The sequence below is a fragment of the Leucoraja erinacea genome, chromosome 39 (genome assembly GCF_028641065.1).
Source record: "Leucoraja erinacea ecotype New England chromosome 39, Leri_hhj_1, whole genome shotgun sequence".
In the NCBI taxonomy this organism is placed as follows: Eukaryota; Metazoa; Chordata; class Chondrichthyes; order Rajiformes; family Rajidae; genus Leucoraja; species Leucoraja erinaceus.
The window spans coordinates 11,948,091-11,974,262 of NC_073415.1; the positions used below are offsets into that span (position 1 = coordinate 11,948,091).

The 26,172-nt window shown below is 45.0% G+C and overlaps 1 protein-coding gene across 3 annotated transcripts in view; it reads left to right on the plus strand.

Moving 5' to 3' along the window:
* prkcsh (protein kinase C substrate 80K-H) overlaps window positions 1-22,905 on the plus strand; it is a 47,125-nt gene extending 24,220 nt beyond the window's left edge. For 2 of the 3 annotated variants that reach the window (XM_055663969.1, XM_055663967.1), the window contains 7 exons: window positions 1,178-1,265; window positions 11,727-11,796; window positions 14,919-15,008; window positions 18,397-18,471; window positions 19,311-19,410; window positions 20,367-20,527; window positions 21,058-21,714. In XM_055663969.1, the coding sequence (XP_055519944.1) occupies window positions 1,178-1,265; window positions 11,727-11,796; window positions 14,919-15,008; window positions 18,397-18,471; window positions 19,311-19,410; window positions 20,367-20,504 (561 nt within the window). In that variant the 3' untranslated portion in view covers window positions 20,505-20,527; window positions 21,058-21,714. Of the gene's footprint in view, window positions 1-1,177; window positions 1,266-11,726; window positions 11,797-14,918; window positions 15,009-18,396; window positions 18,472-19,310; window positions 19,411-20,366; window positions 20,528-21,057; window positions 21,715-22,324 lie in introns of those variants that run through there. The other variant, XM_055663968.1, reaches the window with a different exon arrangement.
* The last annotated feature ends 3,267 nt before the right edge of the window (window positions 22,906-26,172 follow it).

Below are 26,172 nucleotides of genomic sequence, written 5' to 3' on the forward strand. Positions count from 1 at the left end.
TAGCTGGGACATTCTGGCCAGCGTGGGCAAGTTGGGCCGAAGGGCCTGTTTCCACACTGTATCACTATGACTCTATAACTGCTGTACAGCCTGAGGAAGCTTTCAGAACAAGTTGATAAACAGCACAATACAAAGTCATGATGAGCATGCAGAATTATTTTAGTCACAGTTTCAGCTTGGTGTTCTTACTTTGGCAATTCTTCAACTTGCAATTTAGCTGTCAAATCTAAAAAACTTCAAGTCTAAAAACATTTTATTTCTGTGCACTTAAGGTAAAAATGTATTTCAAAACAAAATTTGTGATCTGCTTTGATGTAAATTCTTAATCTGTCAGCGGGCTGGTGGCACTGCTGTTTTGTAGTACTAACATTTCAACAGTAGTGTAGCCACTGACTACTCCCATTGACTTTCACCCAGTTTGCTACTGAGCTTCAATTGGTGCCTAATATTCCACAACTGTGGGTCAGTTAGGCTTGTGTTTATTTTTGTCACCTGTAGTTTAGAGTTATAGAATCATACAGCACGGAAACAGGCCCTTCAGCCAACTTGCCCATGCTGACCAACATGCCCCATCTACACTAGTCACAGTGATACAGTGTGGAAACAGGCCCTTCAGCTCAACTTGCCCATGCTGACCAACATGCCCCATCTACACTAGTCAGATACAGTGTGGAAACAGGTCCTTCAGCCCAACTTGCCCATGCTGACCAACATGCCCCATCTACACTAGTCACAGTGATACAGTGTGGAAACAGGCCCTTCAGCCCAACTTGCCCCTGCTGACCAACATGGCCCATCCACACTAATTCCACTTCCCTGTTCAGTTTGGTTTATTGTCACGTGTACCAAAGTACAGTGAAAAGCTGAAGATAGACACGCAATGCTGGAGTATCTCAGCGGGACAGGCAGCATCTCTGGAGAGAAGGTATGGGTGACGTTTCTGGTCGAGACCCTTCTTCAGACCAGATGTCTGAACCACAATGTCACCCATTCCTTGTCTCCAGAGATGCTGCCTGTCCCGCTGAGTTACTCCAGCATTTTGTGTCTATCTTCGGTTTAAATCAGCATCTGCAGACCCTACTGTGAAAAACTTTTACCCCATGTCTCTCTAAACCTGTCCACATGTGACAAGACATTTTATAAGCTGTCAGACAGGTAATAATCCTTCTCTTTGTAGAATCGACAGAGTCATGTCCCTGAAAAGGAGGGAACGGAGGAAGACAAGATGCCGGCATACGATGAAGAAACTCAGGTGCTGATTGATGGTAAGTTATTGACCCAAACTAACTCTGACGATGCAGACAAACTCCTGCTTTCTGTACCCTAACTGCCTCTGAGCCTTTCACTGAAGATACAAAAGTCTCTCCACTTAAGCTATTTAATTGTGAAAGTGCAGATGCCACATGAGGATCTGGTTAAAGGATTCTGCTGTGTTTTATGTGAGAATGGTGTCCTTCTCTGGACCGATAGATCCTCGTTAAAGTCCATCTACCAACACTGACTGGGCGATGGACACAGGTGTCTTTACATCTTCACTGTGACAAACCTCTCATTAACTGACTCCTCTGTGACTCTTGTTTCTCTTTTGTCTTGTATTTGCCCCGGTAGCATGCTGTCACAACACATCACAGGGCCAAAAAGACAGATTTTAATTGCCTTCACTCCATGGCTGTGCGTATCATCTGTAGTTTCCTCACTTTAAACCTTGCAAGCTATTACCTTTCTCTATTTATGATCAAGCCCAGGGGTGTGGTATTGAGAACAATTGGTGCCCATCTCTGTCTCTCCCTGAGATGTTCTTAAATCACCAGCTTGATCCACAATGCACGGTGCAGTCTGTGGAGTGGCGGGAATGTGGGAGGAATGGTGAACCAGCAGTGGGTAGTTTGTGCATGCACTTGTCAATCTAGGGGCTGTGGGTATGGGGCTTGCTGTCTAGAGGAGCAACTGTGGTTTTGTAGATGGACATAAACTGCTGGAGTAACTCAGCGGGACAGGCAGCATCTCTGGAGAGAAGGAATGGGTGGCATTTTGGGTCGAGACCCTTGTTCCGACTCTTGGGTTGGTGTGTGTGTGTGTGTGCTAGCCGTCTGGAGGAGCGTGCTTTGTCCTGCATGCCCTTGTGTTCATTGCTGCAGAAGGCGATGGAGGCCAAGTCAATAGATATTTTTAAGACGGAGATTGACAGATTCTTGATTAATACGGGTATCAAGGGTTATGAGGAGGTGGAAGGAGAATGGAGTTGAGCGGGATAGATAGATCAGCCATGTTTCCATGGAGTAGTCACCTGATGGGCTAAATGGCTCCTCTAACTCGTGAACATGAAACAGAAGTGTTCCATTGTGTCCCTGACACGTGCCTTGTGGATACTGGACAGGCTTGGGGATGGCGGGAGGTGTGTTGTATGTGTCTGGGACCCAGCTGTAGGGAACCCAGCCCCTGGTGGCACCTTGTAGCCTCATTATGTGGCTTGCAAAGTCAAGGGTTTAGTCACCCATCATCCTTGAGAAATTGTTTGCTGAAGGTTCAGCGGTGAAATCTGTAGAATTACCACGGGTAGGTGGTCTCACCCTCTTGGAGATTGCCTGCACTCCTCTCGCTGATCATGTATGCCCGAGTTGTTGAAATCTTCTCAATGTGAGGAGTTTAAATGCAGTTGATCATTGAGTGTTCCAATTCTCTGATCTTACATAGAAACATAGAAACATAGAAATTAGGTGCAGGAGTAGGCCATTCGGCCCTTCGAGCCTGCACCGCCATTCAATATGATCATGGCTGATCATCCAACTCAGTATCCCGTACCTGCCTTCTCTCCATACCCTCTGATCCCCTTGGCCACAAGGGCCACATCTAACTCCCTCTTAAATATAGCCAATGAACTGGCCTCAACTACCCTCTGTGGCAGAGAGTTCCAGAGATTCACCACTCTCTGTGTGAAAAAAGTTCTCCTCATCTCGGTTTAACTTACAGAAAGTTATTGATGCAGCACTTGGTTGCGAGTCGGAGAACCCCAACATCAACGTTGTGGGCTGCTGATGGCTGAGCTCCATCATTCAAGCCCTTTGGTTTCAATTCAATTTCAGTATCTGGCTGTCACTGACGAGCTCAATGTTTATTTCCCTTCAACATGGTTTAGTTTAGTTTGGAGAGACAGCACGGAAGCAGGACCTTCGGCCCACTGTGTCTGCATCGACCAGTGATCCCCACACTCCCTAACCTCATCCTACACTAGCGACAATTTACACATACACCAAGCCAATTAACCTACAAACCTGCAAGTCTTTGGAGTGTGCGAGGAAACCCACGCAGGTCACGGGAAGCATGTACAAACTTCGTACAGACAGCACCCGTAGCCTGGATGGAACCCGGGTCTCTGGCGCTGTGAGGCAGCTACTCTATTGCTACACCACCGTGCCGCCCTGAGTTTGTGTCGGAATGAACAGCAGATGCTGATTTACACTGGCGTCTGCATTTCCATCTTACGAACTGTTTGACTTGCAAACAATTATCAGGAGGGGTCCCTGGGTCCCTTGTCCTTTTAAACTTCATGGAGTCCAAACCCTCTCTCGATAGGACAACCCTTCCATCCCCGCAGTTATCCTGGTGAATCTCTCCGCACTGCCTCCATTGCCAGTCTATCATTTCTTAGCAAGGAGGCCAAATCTGCACAGTGTTCCTGCTGTGGCCTCATCGTCACCATGGACTGGTGCAAGAACACCTCCCTGATCTCCAACCAAAGTCCTTTCTCAGTAGAATCTAACATGCTATTTTTTTTTCCCCTGCTTAATACTTGATAGACCTGCCTGCTAACAACGTGACTCATGCACGGGAACACCTAGTTCCCTCTGCACAGTCTCTTCATTTAGAAATAAACCTGCTTGTGAAGTGCATGATTTCACATTTCCTCACTGCCGTGTAGCGAAGGGATGTATTTCCCTTTAGTTGTCGGCAGATAAACTCTGAGATATGTGCAAAATGGTAATTATTTGCAAGGAAATTAAATTTCTATTAATGAAGTCAGTGCGATCGAGGTTCCTGTCTGGTGATTATAAAGGCTATTGCCGAACAAGATTCCCCACATCTTCAGCATGTGTTGATGATACAGACATTCTGGTGCTGGGAACAAACACAGTACAGCTAAGAAAATAAACTTATGAAGTGATAGTTGCAAGAATGCTACAAGAGCCATGTAGAGAAAGCAGACAAATGAAGTTCCAACAGTTAACTAGTACTCTGGTGTTGCAGAGTTTGTTGGTGGGCATTTTCTCCTGTTCTTCCCTGATGTACGAGCATTCACAGCAACAGAGCACCTCGTGAAACCCTCCTCATTCTAAAAAAATACTTATTGTCACAAGTAAGACATGAGGAACTGCAGGTGCGAGTTTATAATAAAAAAAGTTAACGTGCTGGAGTAATTCAGTTCAGCCCGCATCTCTGAACACCGATAGTTGATGTTTCAGGTCTGGACCCTTCTTCAGACCTATCCATGCTCTCCAGAGAGAGCATGTTGTCTGACCTGCTGGGTTACTCCAGTATTTGTTATTGACAATGTTGGCTAAAAATAACTATCCGATGAAATTGTAGTTCCCTTTTCTCAATCAGAAGTCTGAAATTCTTCTCAGATTTGTTTTAGGAATTTATACTTCTGCACTCTCTGATAATAAATTCAAGCTTGCACTACTCCAGCTGAAATTGTGATTCCTCAATATTCCTTCTGCACCTTCCACCAGTCTACTTCGATCTGAATTGTTAGTGTCTGCCAAAGGCAATAGTTATTTCTTGTTTGTTTAGTTTAGAGATACAGCACGGAAACAGGCCCTTCGGCCCACTGAGTCCATGCCGACCAGCGATCCCCTCTGCACTCTAGTTTTTAGATACAGCGCAGAAACAGGCCCTATTTATTCTGCTTCTTCTTGCCTTGCTTGGCATTCCCACCGCTCCTGCTGGGAAAGGTTCTGTCACTGGGAATAATTGTTTGACCGTGGCTGCTGAGGTCTGGTTGGTGAGCTGCTGGAGGCATCACAGCTGAGTCCCAGCTGTGCTTATTCACTAGAAACAGTCACTGCTCTTGGAGGTGAGGACCATGTTTGCCTCCTGGTCTTGTGTTGCTCAGCCCGCTGGTATTCTTCTGTCCATGCCAGGGTCAGTTCACGCAGGGACATATCAAATAATGCTCGTACCCACCAGGCCGTTGGGATAGGCTTCTGACTGCAAAGTAAACAACCTGGCTCAACACGAGAGGTGGAAACATCATTTTTTTACCAAAGTTCCCCGTTGGGTAATAACAGTCACAACAGCGATTAGATTAGAACTGACAATTCAGCAAATATCAAGTGTCATTTGCCATTGGGGCTTGTCCCTGCAATTATAGAAAAAAACATGAGGTGAGGATTGCCTTTGGGGGCAGCTCGTCTTGTACATATTTTAGTTCTACCTGTAATAAATAGCCACACTTTGAGGAGCAGGTGCATCATTACGTTATTTACATCTGTCTTGCCCTTCGTAATCTGCAGGTGTCTCCTTTGAATTCATATGGGTGTCTGATAGTTGTTTACACAATGCAGCTTCAAAATGAAACCAGTGTGGCTGCAGGTTGAGGCATGTTTGCTGGGAGCACTCCCAGTTCAAGTTTCATCCCAACTAAACTGCATGGAGGAGAGCTAAGTATAGATTAACGGGGCATTTGCTTTCTCTGGTTTGTGCTGGCTCACGCCATCATGTGCAGGATGTGGCTTGCTGCTGGCACCTGTATTGTTTACAATCCCTACGCAAGAACCACTTACACTGGAGACCTATTGTGTACAAAGCTGGTATACACGTTAAAGTGTTGCTCAATTAATGATTCAATGGTTCTTTATTGTCACGTACGGACCGCGCAGTTACATTTCCTTTAGCGTAGATTGCACATGCACGAGTCGCCGTGTGTTGGCGCCAGTTACAAAAGTCCACGTGCTGGGTGTGTAGGCTGCGGCCTACACCGACCTGTAGCCGCGGTCTCCGGTGGGGGAGGCTCCGATTCAGGACTCACCTGGGTTGAGGTCCCGACCACGGGGGAAAATGGAGGAGGACTGGCCAAATTATGTGGTGGATGTTTATTGTGTTTCTGTGTGTTCTTTTTCATTGTACCGCTGCTGGCAAATTCATTTCACTTGCACTTTATGTAATAAAACTGATTGTATCAATTGATTGTATGTACTGGAGCGGCTCCCGATGGAGGCCAACCCCAGGCTGCTGCATGGCCTCCTCCGTCACCCTCGACTAGCTCGGCCCACCGACCCATGTCCCTCTCCTCATCCGCCCGACAACCTCTGTCTCCGTGTGTCCATGCCGAATTTAAATGAATCAAAATGCTTGTAGTCCAAAATAAGCACATGTCGGAAATACGACATGAAGGGAGGGAGTTCTGCAATCAGACAGATGGCCTCACTTAGTGACAAATTAATTGTGCAATGTAACCAGCAGCAACTGGGGCTGAGAGGGATAGATAGATCAGCCATGATCGAATGGTGGAACCATCTTGACCTAATGGCAGGGATCACTTTACCAGCGATGAATCAGAAATTTACATCATCAATAATTTCGTTGAGACAATGTGGAAACGGCCACTCGACCCACTGAGTCTGTGCCGACCTGCAATTCCCGCACACTGACACTATCCTACACACACACACACACACACACACACACACACACACACACACACACACACACACACACACACGACAATTTAACATGGATACAACACCAATTAGCTACATCTTTGGAATGCGGGAGGAAACCCACATGGTCAGTGTGGAGAACGTACAAACTCCGTACAGACAGCATCCGTGGTCAGGATCGAACCCGGGTCTCTGTCGCTGTGAGGCAGCAACTCTACCGCTGCACTACTGTTTATTGTGACAGATTCTGCACAAAAAATCCTCCAGCATCGGTATATGCGAAAAGTATAGCCAGCCCCCTGCCAGCCTTTGCAAGAAGGGAAAAGAGCCAAATGGTTTTGGGTAGTTTTGTCTGCGTGCTGAGCAAGTTGTTGTTGTGGAAGCTGAGGACATGGAGAGGCCACTGCAGATTTGACGGTTCTATCTCAGCAGAAAACTGCTGGCACGACCCCCTTTTTCTGCTATCTTGCTTTATCCTCTCTTTATTGTTCATCTAAACAGATGAAAGGATAGGTCAGAGCTGAGGCAGCAGCTTCTGCCAACCTCATCCTTCCAGGGGTTTGTAGCCCCCCGTCTATGAGACTGACCTAGATTAGTGAGCTGTCAGCTAAACATCAGTTCATTTGACAAACCAAAGAGATTTCTTTTTCGTTTTGAAGTTCAAGGCCTGAAACGACCAAATGAGCGAAAAGGCTTATCTGAATCTTTTTGATCGGAGTACACAGAATTGACAATGAGAGTGAATCCTTCTTTCTGCTTTGGGCTTATTTGCACCGTAAATATGTTTGGATTTTTATCAAACCCCGCGATGGAAAATTACTTTTGTATGGAAAAAGGCTCCGTTTACAGCTGCCATTTCCAACACATTTTACTTTCAAAATGGGGAGTGGGAATAACGTATTTTAAGAATCAATTGAAGTGTAAAGCATTTCTTTAATCTTGGATTGTATTGGGGTGATGCGACAGATTCTGCTGTCTGGAGATCTTATTCCAAATCAGCTGCTACTAGGTAATATTGGCAAGTGTCATGAGAAGAGGCGGGCGTTCCCCAATGTTAGGAGGCTGCAATGGAAAGGGCAGGTTCATTAATATGTGCGTACATAGGGAGGAACTACAGATGCTGGTTTACACCGAAAATAGACACAAAATGCTGGAGTAGCTCAGTGGGTTAGACGTCTTCAGACCCAACCCGGAACATCACCTATCCATGTTCTCCACAGATGCTGCCTGACCCACTGAGTTACTCCAGCACTCTATGAAACGTCACCTATCCATGTTCTCCACAGATGCTGCCTGACCCACTGAGTTACTCCAGCACTCTGTGAAACGTCACCTATCCATGTTCTCCACAGATCCTGCCTGAACAGCTGAGTTATTGTGCAGCAGCATCTATGGAGCGAAGGCTGCCTGACCCGCTGAGTTATGGTGCAGCGGCATCTATGGAGCGAAGGAAATAGGCAACGTTTCGGGCCGAAATCCTTCTGGAAATAGGCAACGTTTCGGGCCGAAACCCAAAAGGGTTTCGACCCGAAACGTTACCTATTTCCTTAGCTCCATAGATGCTGCTGCACCCGCTGAGTTACTCCAGCACTCTGTGAAACGTCACCTATCCATGTTCTCCACAGATGCTGCCTGACCCGCTGAGTTACTCCCGCACTCTGTGAAACGTCACCTATCCATGTTCTCCACAGATGCTGCCTGACCCGCGCTGAGTTACTCCAGCACTCTGTGAAACGTCACCTATCCATGTTCTCCACAGATGCTGCCTGACCCGCTGAGTTACTCCAGCATTTTTTTTTTTTTTTTTCCCTCGGTGAACTATCACCTGCAGTTCCTTGTTTGCACACGTAGATGGACTGCAGTTCTCTTTATTGCGCTGTTATGGGAAAGTGTGCATTTGATCTCCCTCATCTTCTCTCGGCACCATTGGCAGATGTGTTGGTGGGGTACGGGTTAGATCTACTCAGACCATTGTTGGCCATCGGCGAGGAGTGTGCTCCTTTCACCCCCTCCCCCTCGGTTTGCACTTTCACTGAAACAGGAGCCCCATATTGAGCAATCTAATTACTAATCACAGGAGACTGCCGGATATTTAGTCACTCGCGTGTAGGGTGAAATCATCTGTTTCTGTGACCTGCTTGTCCCCTGAAATTCTGCCCCAGTTGCTGATCCTCCCTCAGACCCATCAATCTGGCACTTTACTAGTCAGCAGCCCGGCACATTACTGCAACGGAGCACAGCAAGCTTGAGATAACCTATTTTAATTAAATTTGCTCTTGATCCTAGTCAGCACAACGTTTTATTTAATTTTATAAATCATTCTGTAAACTTGCACCATTTTCAAATTGGAAAAAAAGATTTGCCATGTTTCTATTTTTTTTTAAACTGTGTAGTGAGACTTAAAAAAAAAAAATGTCTGGTCATGAAATATGGAGTGGCTGTGGTCCCAGTGGAGAAGGTGGTGTTTGTGTAAGTGGCCACGGCAGCTTGCATGAAGCTGGTGTCATTGTCTCAGAGGAGGGCAGGTGCTGCTTCCTGCTGGGAGGATAATGCTGCATTTTCCAACCCGAATTGCTGCCTCTCTGCTCAAGGCTGCCGTCTTTGTGGCGCCAGAGCAGGTTGGAGCCGTGCCCTGCTATGTATGTACGCGCGCACACACACACACACGCACACACACACGCCCACAGACACACACACACACGCACACACACACACACACACACGCACCCACCCACCACACACACGCACACACACACACACACACGCACCCCCCACATCACACGCACACACACACGCACACGCACACACACACACACGCGCGCGCACACACACACGCACCCCCCACATCACACACGCCCACAGCACACGCACACTCGTTACACACTCAGACACAGAGAGACACACACACTCGTTACGCACCCACACACCCCCCACATCACACACACACACAGCCACACACACACACACACACACACACACACACACACACACACACACACACACACACACACACACACACACACACACCACACCCCCCGCCTGACACAGCCTCTAATTTAACCCATTATGTCCTATGCGGAGCAATCCCCGTTCTGCCGATCTCTTTGGTTAATTGCTTCTCATTATTCCTATTGTTGCCACCCAACATCCCTCCTGCTTAGTCTTCAGCTCTTTAGACCAATTACCAAATCTGCTGCTGCCTTGCATAGAGTGCTGATAATTTGCCCAAAGTGCTGACGATTTGCATGGTAATCTTTATGTGGAGTGCCATCCTGGGCTGATACAGCCCCCTCTCATGTTGGTGGGGACAACCCCACTCTTGTGAGCGCCACTGAGGCAGCTGGTGTTGAGAAGACTGGGACTCAGTCACAGTGAGACTAGCTCTGACCCACTGGGTAAATGTCGTGGAACATCAGTTACCAATACGCAGTGTACAGGCAACTATATCACATCTTTATATATATATATATCAGGGTTATGGGGAGAAAGCAGGAGAATGGGGTTAAGAAGGAGAGAGAGATAGCTGTAATTGAATGGCAGCATGGTCTTGATGGACCGAATGGCCTAATTCTGCTCCTATCACTTATGAAGTTATGCAGGAGCCATGGACAATACTTGCGCTCTAATCAACATCACCAGAATTAATTAAACTGGTTATACATTACGGACCTGCAAATTGACAGCTTTGGCCGTCTCAACAAGAAATTACTTTTCATAAAATACAAATGCCCCGAGACATTCGGAGATCCAAGAGTGCTGTGCTACAGTGGGACACAGCATTTAGTGTACAAAGCTTGGTGGGTGGGCAAGGCAGGGGAGGGGAGGCCAGGCCAGGCTGGGGTGGAGGTAGGAGAGGAGGATGGTGCTTGATAGGATTTGGACAGAGACGAGGATAAATAGTTTGGCTGGGGGTGGTCTGGGGTTTGTAATTTTCCATTGGTAAGGGTGGTGGAAGCAGAAACCCTGATCACTTTCACACACTGCCTCTTTCCTGATGGGAGAGGGGGTGACTGGGGTGTCACTGATCCTTGATGCTGTAGGTGGCGGAGCCCAGACAGTGTTGTTTAGCTGACATGTCCTGCCTTGATACTCCAGCACTTCCTCCGATGTTAAAGAATGCTTGCGATGACTTACTAACTTCTTGCGTTGTTTTTTTGCACTGTGCAGATGTATAACTAGTGCAGAGTGCTGACATGCCAGTGTACTATGTCAGCACACAACAACAGTTTATGTAACTGTATCTCTGTTATAATTGTATAAAGCTCTTTGAGGCATTTTAATGTGCCATCTGTTCTATTTATGCTACAATTACCTTCATTCTTGTGAATAAATGGTGATGCTCACCAAAGCCAACTAAACAAGTTTGCTCTTCATATTTATTTATGTTTAAGGTGTTGACATTTCTGGCTGTGCCAGCATTTATTATCCATTCCAACTTGCACCTAAACGGTGATGGTAGTGAGAGTCTAAAGGCACATGTAGCTCAGATTGAGGCCATTCGGCCCATTATGTCTACTAGCACATTAGCGAGTCTAGAGGCACATGTAGCTCAGATTGAGGCCATTTGGCCCATTACGTCTACTAGCACATTAGCGAGTCTAGAGGCACATGTAGCTCAGATTGGGACCATTCAACCCATCAAGTCTACTAGCATATTAGTGAATCTTGAGGCATGTGCAGCCCAGATTGGGGCCATTCAGCCCATCAAGTATGCTCCTAGTGCATTCGGGAGTCTAGACCCAGATTGGAAATGTCATCACACTTGCTTCTACATGGTCACTGATGAAACAGACGGGGGGGTGGGGGGGGGGGGGGGGGTTATGGTTGTAGTCTCATAGCTGCCATTACTGGGTCCTTTTTCTTTGTTCATTTTGGATTTTAAAAATCCCGTGATACCATGGAAAGATTTGGACTTTTCCCTGGATTCACGATACCAAACTCTGGCAGCTCGTTCAGTTACACAACTTGTGAGCCAGTCTCGTGGGTTGTATCCGCCTTGTTCTGATCCTTACTCAATGTGACATGAAACCTGCAGCCTCGTTATATCTATCTTTCATTTTCTTTCAGTTGCTGAAAAAGCCAGGAATGAGTTCTCTGAAGCAGAGAAATCGCTGAAAGAAGTGGAGACTTCGATTGGGTAAAGTATCTAAAATATAAACAGTTTAGCAATATGATGTTTTAGATAAAGCAACCAAAAAAAAATTGACACAAGGAAGCTGAGCAAATCAGTGAAGTTCAGAGTTCAGAAGCTATTTGCAAATCTTTCCATTAGCTTTCATTTATTCCTTTACCGTGAAGAAAGAACAGGAATATGACCCACTGTTTGGAGAGCAGGAAAACAAAATAGTTTAAAAAAAAAAGGGTTTTCCTTGCTGGAAAGTCTAAGCAAGGCGCACAAATTATTTAGTGTAGGAAGGAACTGCAGATGCTGGTTTAAACCAAAGATGCTGGAGTAACAGCGGGACAGGCAACATTTGTCAAGAAAAGAAATGAGTGATGTTTCGGGGCACGACTCGTCTGAAGTAGTGGCTCGATCTGAAACGTCACCCATTCCTTCTCTCCAGAGATGCTGCCTGTCCCGCTGAGTTTGTGTCTATCATAGATGATCTTTTTTTACAATGCATTAGTTTGTCCTGTAACTGACTAAGATGTGGGGAAGTTTTCCATCAGGCTGTCACTGAAGACATTGGTTAGTTAATGTGATGATGCAAGAATTGAATTGGGAGGACATGGATTTGCAAAGTTGCATGCAGATCTGGCTCACAGAAGATCCAGTCAATTATGCAATGCTTTTATATCGGAAATAGAATTGATTTGTTTGTGGTGGCTTTACTGTTATTGACTGGCTTCAAGATTCCTTGCATTTCATACAATGGTGAGAATCTTCTTGGGTTGGACTAGTGCATCTCTAACCCTCCCTAAACTTCTCAACCTTCATCTGAACAGGATATCTTCAAAGAGCCGTTCCCTTTGTATATGGATAACATTGAAAATGTTAAAAAGGAATTCAGTGAAACAGTATTTTACGGTCCCTGATAGAATTTGCCGCTTGGCTCTGAAATTAGCCCTGAAGGTACAGCAATATCTGGCTCTGGGCAGTTAATGTCCCATATCGGTTGTCGTGATCCTCTGCATTCAATGACTAATGCCATGAAAGTGGTTGAGCGCCCAATCCTGTTGAGTTATTGCGTCATTTTGCATGACTCTATGGCAAGTCAGTGCCTCTCACTGGCTGTGAATAGCTCAATGCCAGAATGTGTATAGGAACGCCACTGCCCTCACCTCCATCACCATCACGATTTCACTTACCTCTACCATGTGAACCAAGTGAGTTTGCTCACACAAAGCTTGCAGAGATGATTCATTTGCTCCCTGGTTTCTGTTCTGACCTAATTTTCTTCTGCAGTCCCTGGGGTGGGACGAATGAGCATGTGTGAGTGGAGCGAGCTGCTAAATGAGATGCAGGAGACGGGAGAATGTCTGACGGAACATGATTCCATGTAGGATTATTCTCGCCAGAAATTGGACAGTATTTAGCTTTGCTTTTAAGGTTCCAGAGCGTTGTGTCAAAGAAAGTTATTTCCTTTTGTCTGCTGAGGGTGATGATTGCTTTGGAGCTCTGGTTGGACATGTGCCAGGAGCTCTGATACCCTGACTGTTCTTCATGCTCCAGATTAGATAGCAAGTGGTGACGAGCTGTTGCAATGCTCCTTGCCCGAGGCTGGGCTAGGCTGGCCTGGCCTGCGTGCTGGATGGTAACCAGGCACGAGTATGGCTGGCTGTTTTTGGAGTGGCAGAGATGCCACTGGCTTGTCGGGTTCTTGAATCAACAGAAGCTAATTGTCCTGTTCCTGCAGCATTGTCGATGGACAATTAAAGTATTCTAAACTACCTTCTTAGCTTGCATCAAAATATAACAAGTTTACATTTATTTGGTGCAGTAAATGCACACAGTAAAAATGTGACACTTTACGCAAATTGATTTCTACCCAAACGCCAAAGAAAGTCATTGTCATGAAGCAGAATCTGACCCTTCTGCCCAATAGTTCATGCCAGACATGCTGTCCAGTTAGTTTATTGTCACGTGTACCAAGGTACAGTGGAAAGCTTTTATCGTGTATTATCCAGTCAGAGGAAAGACAATACTTGATTACAATTGAGCTATTTACAGTGTGTATACATGATAAGGGAATAACGTTTAGTGCAAGGTAAAGCCAGCAAAATCCGATGGAAGGTACACAGAAATGCTGGAGAAACTCAGCGGGTGCAGCAGCATCTATGGAGCGAAGGAAATGGGCTTCGCTCCATAGATTTCCTTCGCTCCATAGATGCTGCTGCACCCACTGAGTTTCTCCAGCATTTTTGTGTACCTTCGATCTTCCAGCATCTGCAGTTCCTTCTTGAACACAAAGTCCGAGGGTCACCAATGAGGTAGATAGTAGTTCAGCACTGCTCTCTGGTTGCTGTCTTCCTGAATTACTCCCATTTAGTCCATGTCCTTAACTGTTCCTGTCTTGGAACCTGTACAAATGTCTTTTAAACATTGTAGTTGCAGCTGGTCTTTCACCTCCTCTGGCAGCTCGTTCCATATACCCACCACCCTGTGTGGAGAAACCTGCCTCTTGGGTTCTATTTTTAAACTTTCATCTTAAATGTATGCCCTATAGTTTTAGATTCCCTACCCCAGGAGAAAACTGAAAATCCATCTTATCTATCCTCTTCTGATATTATAAACCAAATAAGGAAGTAAACTTTGCCTGGCAGATTGCTGAGCATCAGATGCTGGATTGATGTTGTCTGTCACCCTGTGTTGAAGTTGCCCAGATAATGGAACGTTAAGCATTAAGGCATTTTAGTTACAATAATCTTCCAAATCGGAAGGATCTCAACCCGATTCCTTCTCTCCAGAGATACTGCTCGTACGCCAGCATTTTGTGTCCATCTTCGGTTTAAACCAGCATCTGCAGTTCCATCACCGGTTTAAACCAGCATCTGCAGTTCCATCAGAGTAGGGACTGTTTTAACTCTGATTTGGTTACAACAATACCCTGGAACTGAAGCCATTTGACAAATTTATTTGAAAGACACATCTCTAAATTTATTTTCTTGTTTTTTTTTTACTTTGTGATGTTTGTTTTGGTTATTGGCAGTGGACAGGAGTTTGGAGTGCTTTGAATTGCAGGTTCAAACACCAAAAGTTCTATTGTAAAGTTGCATTGCAGCTGTAAAATGATTATTTCCCCACCACTCTTTTTGCAGGAGCATTGAGAAGGAGCTTCTGGTTGACTTTGGACCTGATGGAGAATATGCATACATGTTCGATCAATGCTATGAAATGACAACAAATGAGTAAGTGGCATTCTTTAATTCATTTTCCCTGCACTCTCTCCTTTTTGTCAGGACCCTGTCTTGGCTTTGGTGTCCCTGTGGATGTTGTAAGATGTGGGCAGATTCAGGAACAGTTTTGTCCCAGCTCTTGTCCTACCCTCTACCTCATTGGAGACCATTGGACATTGCCGGGCATTATCCTGCACCCAGCCTCCACCACATCTGGAGGTCATACAGTCCAGGTTCCAACCACACTAAAATATCTTCATCTCAATCAATCCTGCATGTCTGTGGCTCAGAATAGCTGCCTTGTTTTGAGACGTTATTTTAATGTACTTTATCCAGGCAGGTGTTAAGCAATGGATATTGTCTTTGGTAATTCTGGTTCATAAGTGAGGGGCAGAATTAGGCCATTCGGCTCATCATGTCCATTACGCCATTCAATCATGGCTGATCTATCTCTCGCTCCTAACCCCATTCTCCTGCCTTCTCCCCATAACCTCTGATGCCTGAACTAATAAAGAAACTATCTCTCTGCCTTAAATATATCTGCTGACTTGGCCTCTGCAGCCTTCTGTGGCAAAGAATTCTACAGATTCACAGATGGATATATTCGAGTATGTGTCTAGATCAGCAAAACTAGGAGTGTTTGAACATCTGTCAAAGTTGTAATTGTGTGCATTCTAATCCATCTTCACAGTCCTAATCCATAGCAAAGTAAAACTTGGGTTCAAACTCATGAGGCACCAGTTGTCACATTCCTCCCTACCTCCCTGTTCCCAAACCAGTGTGGATAGAAGCATTTCTCTCCCCTCCACCCTCCCGATGTCGACTTTACCAGAGCTACTGGTTCACGTTGATATTTGGGGGCAATGTGTATTTGTAGAGATGAGTAGACCGATGTGGAAATCTATCAGATAACGTAGATAAATACAGGTTTGAGTGATGTGAAACTAATTGTTTTGCTAATGTGTTCAGTAATTATATTGATAGTTCAACAAGGAATGTGCCCTTGTTACGTGGCCAGTTGTGACGGGGTTATGAGTCCCTGTAATTCAATGTTGGTGAGGCCATGCTTGAAGTGTACACTTGTGCTGGGCCTTGGGATCACAAATCCACTACACAACCGTTGCATTCAGAAGCACTTTCCATTTCCTCTCCATCCTCTGTGGCCTTGTCAACATGTTCAATTTCAAAGGCCCACTTAAAGTGGATAAATTGGCCAACCATTGTTTGCAGGTGGGGTGGTTCAGAGTAAGTCTTTCTACTATGAATAATGAGTCAAAATGCTTGGGTAATTGGTTAGTTTGGATAATTTATTTTGTGCATTGGATTTAGGAGTGTGTTCTGTCAATCTTTCTCCCACACCTTGTGGTTTAATCATCATTGGTGATTTAGTGTTTCTCTTGTGGCCTTCAGGCAGCTTCACAGAGTGTGTGTGTGTGTGTGTGTGTGTGTGGTTGTCCATGAGACATTGACCCCAAGTGTACGCACCCAATCCCTCCACCCTGACCCCTCTCTGCAAGTTCACATGCCTAGTTTATCACCTAGTTTTAACAACAGGTTCTTGACATAAGGCGTGGTCCAGGATGGCTCGGTCTGTTTTGTGGAACGATCCTTCACGATGATTTTAGATTGGCACAATCAAAGTTTAAATGTGATAAAGTTGTGCAGCTCCACATTGAAGTATTGATGGAAGCAGTGTTGTAGTTGAAAATGTTTGGCCTTTGTCCCCTTGATGTGGGGTGTGGTCACCCAGTGCTGGGTTACACCATGCGATGGAACAGGCCTGCTCGTTAATGCTTCAATGGCGTTTTACTTGTCACACATTTACAACTGCATGGTGAAATTATATTTGCATATATATATATATTACACATGCGGGCACCACCAATTTTGGCGCCATTATTCAAAGTCCAGTCCACCCATGCGTTCGATGTACTGGAGCAGTTGGCACAGACCGAAGCATTACCCCGGCTTATGATGTTCGTGACATTCATTACTTACAGTACATGTACTTGTTCCTTTTTATAAAAGCATCTACCAACAAATGTTCACAATAGGTTCTGTAGGTTATAAAATCTCAGATGTCAAAATAATCCTCGATGGCTTTTCTGACCATGGAGTCCATTTTACCAAAATGTGTCGAGGTTTCTACTTGAGATGGGATTAAAACCTCTCATCATACGAGTTTGTAAATTTACAACGTGTAGATTTTAATATGCATTTTTTAATGCTATAAATCCATGGAGTATCTAACATTGTAAAATCTGCAGTACTTTTCATAGGAATGGTTGCAAATAATTTACCATGGACAAATAATGATTCAAGAGCAAGATCAAAGCTTGGCCAAACGTTTGCATTTGTTGCTGGTTTTGTTTTTAATTTCCCTTGCTGTGAAAGTGTGACTGTCAGCTGCTGGGTAACTAAATTGTGTGATGTGGATAGTATTGGAGGAATTGTGATATCCTAGAATTTTGTCGGGCTTGAAGCATTGGACCCATGGAAGGACTTGGAAACAAGGAGGAGATTTGGGAACAAGCAGGGCAACACGGTGGCACAGCGGTAGAGTCTCCTCCTTACAATGCCAAAGACCTGGGTTTGATCCTGACCACGGGTGCTATCTGTACGGAGTTTGTACGTTCTCCCTGTGACAGTGGGTTTTGTCCGGGTGCTTCAGTTCCCTCCCACATTCCAAAGACGTACAGGTTTGTAGGATAATTAACATGTAAAACTTTTTTTTAAATTGTCCCTACAGTGTAGAACAGTGCTAGTGCACGGGGTGATTGCTGGTCGGCATGGGCTTGGTGGGCCGAAGGGCCTGTTTCTGTGCTGTATCTCTAAAGTCTAGTGCTTATCACCAAGCACAGCATGTAATTGTGAAACCAGCGAAATATCATCCAAAGATGCTGCCTCACCCGCTGAGTTCCTCCAGCATTTCTGTCCACAGAGCGAAATATCTTGATGCCTTATAAATGCAATTTTATCATTCTCGTGATGAGAAGAAAATATTTCCCCAAACCTCTGGTGTGAGCTGCTACCAGAGACAGGCGGGGCTGTAATTGAGCTAATACTCTGGTGTGTGTGAAGCTGCCTTTACAAAGCACCACCTCTCGCGGTGAAGTTGTGGATAAACTACAGCTCCAGGTGCCAAAACCTTTATTTTGTACATTAATTCAGCAGGCAATGTGTCCCAATTCTGATTGATGTCCTGGTTTCTTGTTACTGATGGATCCTTTTTGTTTTAGTTTAAACTTTGCCTTTCTCTTAAGGCAATGTTTTACAAAACCAGGGTTCTACGATATTCACGAGAGGATGGGGTCATCACAGGTTATTAAAGACAATGTGTGAGAATAATGAAGCCAGTGTTCAGGGTTTTGTGTTTAACTCCAAGTTCCTTTTCTTCCAGGTACGTCTACAAACTCTGTCCGTTTAACAAAGTGGCCCAGAAACCAAAGCATGGGGGTTCCGAAACTAGCCTTGGGTAAGATGATTTTGGGCTTATTCCTGACTGAATGGTGTGGCTGATATTTGGAGACAAGAAGGAAAGCTTGGAGCAGTATTTAACAATACGCTGGCATTCTGTAGTAGGCTGTGGGGTTGAGGCAGTCAGAACTGTAGTCCCTTCTATACTCGAACGTGAACAAATCCGAGTAATTCAAGTCCGATTACTTGTTCACCATCCATGCTGCCTAACGGTTGCATAACCCAGTGGGCTAGGGGTGTGGAGTTGAGCGGGTGCCAGACTGCAGCTGGATGTGAAAGCTGTGGGGGAAATGTGGGCTGCCCGGGATTATTCCAGGGTATCGAGACCGGATCGATCAAACTCACTGAATGGAGGATGGTGTGATGCCTTGTGCCAGTCTAGTTTAGTATCGATCACATTAGATGTGTATTCGAGCACTTTGGTCCCAAAACAAAAACTGCATTGCTGGCTCTCAGCACCAGAGACCTGGGATCCATCCTGACTGCGGGTGCTGTCTGTTTGGAGTTTGCATGTTCTCCCTGTGACATCCAGCTGCTCCGGTTTGCTCCCACATCCCAAAGACACCCGGGTTTAGAGGTCAATTGGCGTTTGTAAATTGTCACTAGTGCATTGGGTGTGAAAGTGGGAGAACATAGAGCTGCTTTATGGTGGTGGCTGGTGGCCATAAACTGGGAAAAGGAGATGCAGGAATCTGCTGGAGCTGCAGGGAGGGAGGGAGTGAGTGAGTGAGTGATGTAAACCGGGTGTCCATGGGTACACAGTTACCTGCTCATTGAGTGCATGGGAGCAGTGAGGGTGAGAACTGATCAATAACGTTAACTATTTAACTTTGGCAGGGTGTGGAGCTCGTGGGCCGGACCAGACAACAACAAGTTCAGTGTCATGAAGTACGACCATGGTACTGGCTGCTGGCAGGGCCCCAACAGATCCACCATGGTCAGTGCCTTTTGATAAGTTCTGACAAGTGTGAATGGTTTCTTGTGTCGTGTGGGGTCAGTGGTGCTTAAGCCAGGGGCAGTAGTTGTACTGCAAGCAGCGGGTGTCCGAGTCTGGCCAGTAGTTTTACAGCAGTGTGTACGGTCAGTATACCCCATTTGTGGGGAGTCTGGGCAGTGGTTTACCTCAGTGTCTAGAATATGTGGACAGTAAATCTTCTCGGAACCCTTTCAAGCTCGACAATATGTGGGGCACGCAGTGTTTATATCTTTTGTGTGTGTGTGTGTGTGTGTGTGTGGCACGTGTGTGTGTGTGTGTGTGCTGCACTGTGTGTGTGTGTCGCACTGTGTGTGTGTGTGTGTGTGTCGCACTGTGTGTGTGTCGCACTGTGTGTGTGTGTGTGTGTGTGTCGCACTGTTTGTGTGTGTCGCACTGTGTGTGTGTGTCGCACTGTGTGTGTGTGTCGCACTGTGTGTGTGTGTCGCACTGTGTGTGTGTGTCGCACTGTGTGTGTCGTGTGTGTGTGTGCTGTGTGTGTGTGTGTGTGTGTGTCGCACTGTGTGTGTGTGTGTGTGTGTGTGTCGCACTGTGTGTGTGTCGCACTGTGTGTGTGTGTGTGTGTGTGTCGCACTGTGTGTGTGTGTGTGTCGCACTGTGTGTGTGTCTCACTGTGTGTGTGTCGCACTGTGTGTGTGTGTGTGTCGCACTGTGTGTGTGTGTGTGTGTGTGTCGCACTGTGTGTGTGTCTGTGTGTGTGTGTGTGTCGCACTGTGTGTGTGTGTGTGTCGCACTGTGTGTGTGTGTGTGTCGCACTGTGTGTGTGTGTGTGTGTGTCGCACTGTGTGTGTGTGTGTGTGTGTCGCACTGTGTGTCGCACTGTGTGTGTGTGTTCTACAAGTCGAGTTGAATATGTAGTAGGGTCAGGTGCTCTAACAGCAATTGTTGATTACCTACAGGTGAAGCTTTCTTGTGGTAGAGAGACAATGGTGTTGTCGACCTCTGAGCCAAGCCGTTGTGAATACCTGATGGAATTTTCAACTCCAGCCTTTTGTCAGGAAGGTGTTCATGATGGCGGTGACCACGATGAGCTGTGAGCTGCGGGCAGTGGACAAAACAGGTGAAATAACGCGCGCAGGTTCCTGTCCTCTGTCCTCTGATAGAACTGCCTTGAACCAGGAGGCTGCGAAACTGCACATCTGGGAGAGGACTAAAGAGCAACATGTTTTATTGTTATTAACTCACACTCACACTAATGGCACCTTGCTCAACACTCTGTCAATCTCATGGGGGAAGCATTGCAGGTATTAGGTACCCACACTAGACTTTTTTAGATCTGTTTTCACAACTTTGTCTCTGAACAGAGCATTTCTTGAGGCTAAGTTGTTGTTCACCCAATCCATCAACGTGTGTTGGAATAAACCCAAGTTTAAGCCAAAGACTAAAAGCTGGAGTAACGCATCGGGTCAGGAAAGAATGATGAATCCTTTATTGTCACGTGACAAGTCAGTGAAATTCTTTGCAAGGGTGTCGACAGTTACAAAGCACCTCTGGAGAGAAGGAATAGGTGACATTTCGGGTGGAGACTGAGTCGGGGAAAGGGGAACTTGTGAACCCCTGTTCCCAATGTTACTGTTCTTTCTCCCGCAGGTGGACAGTCGTCTTGGTGAAGAAGCGACTGAGAAGAGTTGGAGGAGCTTGCAGCACTGCCGACCCAGCGAGCTCATTCTCTCCCACACTCACTTTTATATTTAGCATCAGCCCTCGCAAAATATTCCCTCGCTCCCCAGGGCACCTCACCTCCCCTTCCTATCACAGACCTCATCAAAACTTTACAAGTCTCTGGTTTTTAACCTGGGTTTTCCCCTCTCCTTCCTGTTATTGAATCCACAAAGTGGTGCCCAGAGTGCATGCTGCAAAGGTCTTTGAAATTAAGTTGAACTTTTCAGTGATTTTAAAACTATAAAGGGGGGGGTGGGAATCAATGGGCTGATTGGAGCTATGGTACATGGGTTGCAATTAATACGTGGGTTAAAGTAAGTTTTATTCTGCTCAGGACTCTATTGTGGGCTGCTGCCTCTAAGCTTCAGTGTGTCTGGGATTTCCTTTCCTACATGCTACCTCCTCCATCCCCATCCCCGCTCTCCCCCCCTCTCTCTCTCTCCCCCCCTCTCTATCCCCCCCCCCCCCCCCCCCCCCCCCCCCCCCCATCAGTAGCTGTTAATGTTGGAAATATCCTAAATGTGAAAACAGTAAAATACCAAGCTCTTGTCTGTGTGGAGTTTCTACTTTGAACTCTCCTCCCCCCCCTCTTGTGTTCCTCTCCTTATAGCGGGTGCTTGACACCTTTGCCCCCCCCCCCCCGGCAGGAGACCAAGGCAGTTACAGGGTGGGTTTTTCTAACCGGTGTCTCTCTGTACTCAGCTGGCTGGATTCAGGCGAGTGAAACATTTCACGAGGCATTATTTATCTTCTGCAAGGGGCAGGTGTGTTTTCTTTAGCCTCTGCTGTGGTGACAGTGGGTAATTCAGCATTGAGCTGCCATTTGTTGATATGCTGCTCCTGTAACTCCCTTCCCCACCAACATCCAGGCAGATTCCATTCAAGCAGCCCACTTTAGTAGTATCTCACACCCAGTTTTTCTACTGACCTCTAGTCTCTATCCATGCAATCGTGTCTTAACAAATTGTCAGTGGGATCATTGTATTTTTTTTAACCTAGACTGTCTTTCCAGAGGCGACCAAACGTGTTGGTTGTTGTCCTTCCAGGCAGGCTGCCTTGTCAGCTGTTTACAATCACATGCTGCCCTGGTCAAATGTATTAAATTGTATTAAATAACTATCTTCTGGTGATAATAAAATAAACAGGTGGCTGGAACCGGACCTGATGTGTTTTCCTTCCATTTATTTAATCGTAGGAAACGTCGGTGGGATGGGTTAGAGAGTGTAGCCCCTCTGATTGACCGCGTGCAGTGGACAGGACAGGACAGTGCAGCTCAGCCCAGGCTCGCTGGTAAGGCAAGATTCACTGCAGAGTCATACCGCAACATCGAGGCAGCAAGTTGCTCCTTGTGGGATTGAAAGCACTCGGTGATAATCTCAGGTGGATAGCAGCTTGTAAATGGGGCCAGAATGGTCCATGGTGATTCTAGACCAACACTAGCAGACAATATCACTGGCCCATCCTGGTCAGTATTGCCCAGTAGGAATCAATGGCCCATTATTGTCACTGCAACTCCATTTATATACAATCACTAATAATCTTACAGCAAACAGGCACAATAATATGTCAGTACAAGGGTGTAGGAGAAGAGGTTTACACAGAATGGCCATGTTTCTGGTGCATTTCATATTCCACTCCACAGGCCTGATGACAAGAGTTTAATCCATGTGTGTTTATTCCACACACATACTAACATGGACAAATAAAAACATGTGTATCTCTACCACCCTGTGCCGCGTTCTATAACAGACATAAAACCCACTCATACTCATGAAAAATATGCTCTTGGTTTATCTAGCTGTTTTACCACTCGTAAAAAAATGTGTGTAAGCGAGTGTTGAGATCAGATCCCTTGTCATTTTCAAATCAATTTCAATGTTCATTGCAGTGAACACTAAAGCCCTGTTTAACTGTACATGGCTAGTGGCTAATTTATTGCCAAAACCATTCTCTCTCTCTCTCACCCTCTCTAAGTGTTGAGAAAACTTCTCATCTCATCTCAGTCTTGGTGTTTTTACAGAGTAAAATAAAGGGCACTAGCGTTCCACACCCTTGCTACTTACTCACTGTTTGGGTGAAAACATTTCTCACTGATCCCCTTCATTATTTTCACCAGCTTCCTTAGCCCATTTATCAGCCCAGTCTACGCTACCTAGTTTTTGATTAAATGTGCCCTTAGCCCCCACTGTACAAGAGGGTGAGGCAAGATGAAGACTAAGTTCTCTTCACAGTGTTTAAGGGAATGAAGACTTGTTGACCAGTTCAATGACACGACAAGAACAGCAACTCTGCAATAAGATTCTGAAGTTTATTGTCTGGCATGAAAAGTACAAATAATCAAACAGTTCAATGAAAAATGTTTACAGCTTTCACATTTGTATTCCCAGTAATAAATACTCTAAACTAGCAAGTTTGTTCCAACAAGAAATCAGCCATAATTTACCATCGAAATAAATATTAAGTTAAAGGATCGTAGGAACTTTTACCCTCTCCCCCAACTAAATACACCAAAGAGAAAAAAGATCTGTGCCTCCCCACTAATGCTTCGAACATTCCAGTCGCCAAGTTTAGGGGTTCACGGTTTTTCAGTGAACCCCTGAACTTTCTCCCCCCTTCCCCCCCCCCCCCCCCCCCCCCCCCCACCCAATCCCATTCCATCCTTCACAATCCAGTCAACTGGATCCCCCTCATCTGGAAAACATCTATGAGTATCTCCGAGATGTGAGTTTGTGTTAAAGTTTCCCTTTGGTTGCTACCATTCACTCATTGCACCATTAGAGGATTGGTAAAGAGGTCAAATAAAATTAAAGAAATACCAAGCATTAACATGTTAAAATCCATTGACACTACTATTTGGATAAGACTGAAAATGTTGAACAAGACAAAAGTAATAGCAAAGTTATAACAACTATCACACAAAGTAACTTCCTAATACTCAATATTTTTGTTCCGTATGTCACGACATAATCAGGGCATCTGACGAAGAAAAGCCATCCTCAAACTTTTAAGTTTGTTCCCTTAAGAATAAATTAAGCTAAACCACTTATTGGTAAAATTAAAGTCGTTTTTTGTTTAAAACTTGCAAATATAAAGGAAACATAAATATACACAGAACGACTTTTACAATGCGGTAATATATATTCAACCTCTGAATAAGTTAAGCTACAAGAAGCTATTAATTGCCAAAATATTAACTAGGTCATGGAGCTTTTTTTAACATTTTTTTTTGTTCTGCAATGTAAGCTACCACAGATTCGTACAATACACGTAACACGGCTTTAAAACAATAGAAAATCTTTTTTTTAAACTTTTTTTAATCTTAAAAACTATTCTAACAAAATGAGACCCATGTTTTACACATAGTTCCAGACACAAAGAAACGTCTGACGTTAAAGAGAGAAAAATAATAGCAAAAAAGTGAGAATGCAAACTAACTGGCAGGTTTGGTAATAGTCAGGTCTTGGGGGAGAGGACGGGGAAATTTTTAAAAAGCCCCACCCCCCCCCCGCACACAACGTCAACATGGGTCAAAGCAAGGTTGAAAATCAAAAGGTAACAGAGCCTTTCGTGCTTTGCTCGGTTTTGAAGATTGGTAGGGCTTGCGTCAGTAGCTTTCTGAAAACCTTTCCTTAGGAACACACAAAGGGTCAACTAGCACCTACCTTCCCCAACAAAGGAAGAATAACGTATCTTAAAGAGGTGATAAAGTTAAATAAATATACTGAGGCCCTCAAACGGATGATCAAACTATTTGGATTAAAGAGAATAGTGTCAAAAATAAAAAGCTTGACATCATTGGGTTTTCCTTTCATTTTGTCCCTTGCTTTCAACTTCAGTAACTGGGCCAAGTTTTAACCGGGCTCTTTCCCAAAGACCCCAATTTGCTCCCTTTCTTGTCCGTCGGCAGGTTGCTGAGATCAACAAAGTCCGTGGACAGAGCTTGTTGTTTGGTCTTCCTTCATAAGCCACAGCACAGGTGTGTTGAGGCCAGTCCGGGATGAATCACTAAGACCAAAGACCTTACCGCAGAGACAGCATGTCCACTTGGGTCTTCCTTGACTTTAAGAAAAACCCTTTCGGACCAGTGATAACTGATGCTGCTCCTCACCGTAGGGGACAATTGGTGGTGTCTACCACCAGATACTTGTCCACATATTGGACAATATCTGCTTGACTCTACAAACTAACGAGACTGAACTGAAGTTTGACACTTCTCTACAACAGTTTAACTGAAGAATAAATTTTATGGGGAGGGGTGTTGACATTGCGTTGTATAAATTGCCATAAACCATCTTTGGGGCCAGACATCCAAATTGAATAAGTAATACATGTATTTAAATAGCATCTTACTGGGTCTATCAAAAACAGCTCAACCCTCCATATATAATGAATGACTTTGCAAATGTGGTGAGGGGGGGAATACCGTGCATGCTTCAGAAGAAATGTTAAATTCTTTTCCTAAAAAAAACTTACACCTCCAAAAGGAACAAAATCTAAAAAGGACTTTGCGAGCAAGGCAATTTGTCCATATTGTTCTAATCAAACGTTTCCAAGGCTGGCAAAGCCAGCTAGTTGAAAGTCAATTGACTTTTATTTTTTTGGCAATCTTCTCTTTAAAAATGTCGATCTATTACAGCAATTAAACAGGAAGGCCTCAACGAAATCTTGTCAGCTGTTATGATGTCACTGTGTGGAACCTGTTCTGTTGAGAGAGCGCTCCCCAGCAAACTATATGCTCTCAGTATTACTGAGTACAAACTTAGTATCAACAATTCTTGCTCGAAAACAATGTGTTTTATGCTCCCATTTTTTGTCTTAAAAAGTTTATCAGCCTAGAGCACGTGACAAAACTGTCCAACCCTCCCACTAAAAGAACATAGCCTGTCAAAATATTCTCTTTTTTTTCGATCAAGGTTCTGTAAAAATTTTCAATGAGGTCTTTTTCTTTTTTATAAAAATAGATTTTTTTAAACCCATTCACATCAAAGAGATCACCTCTTTGGCAAGATTTATTATAATATGAAAAGTCATCAAATGTTTTGC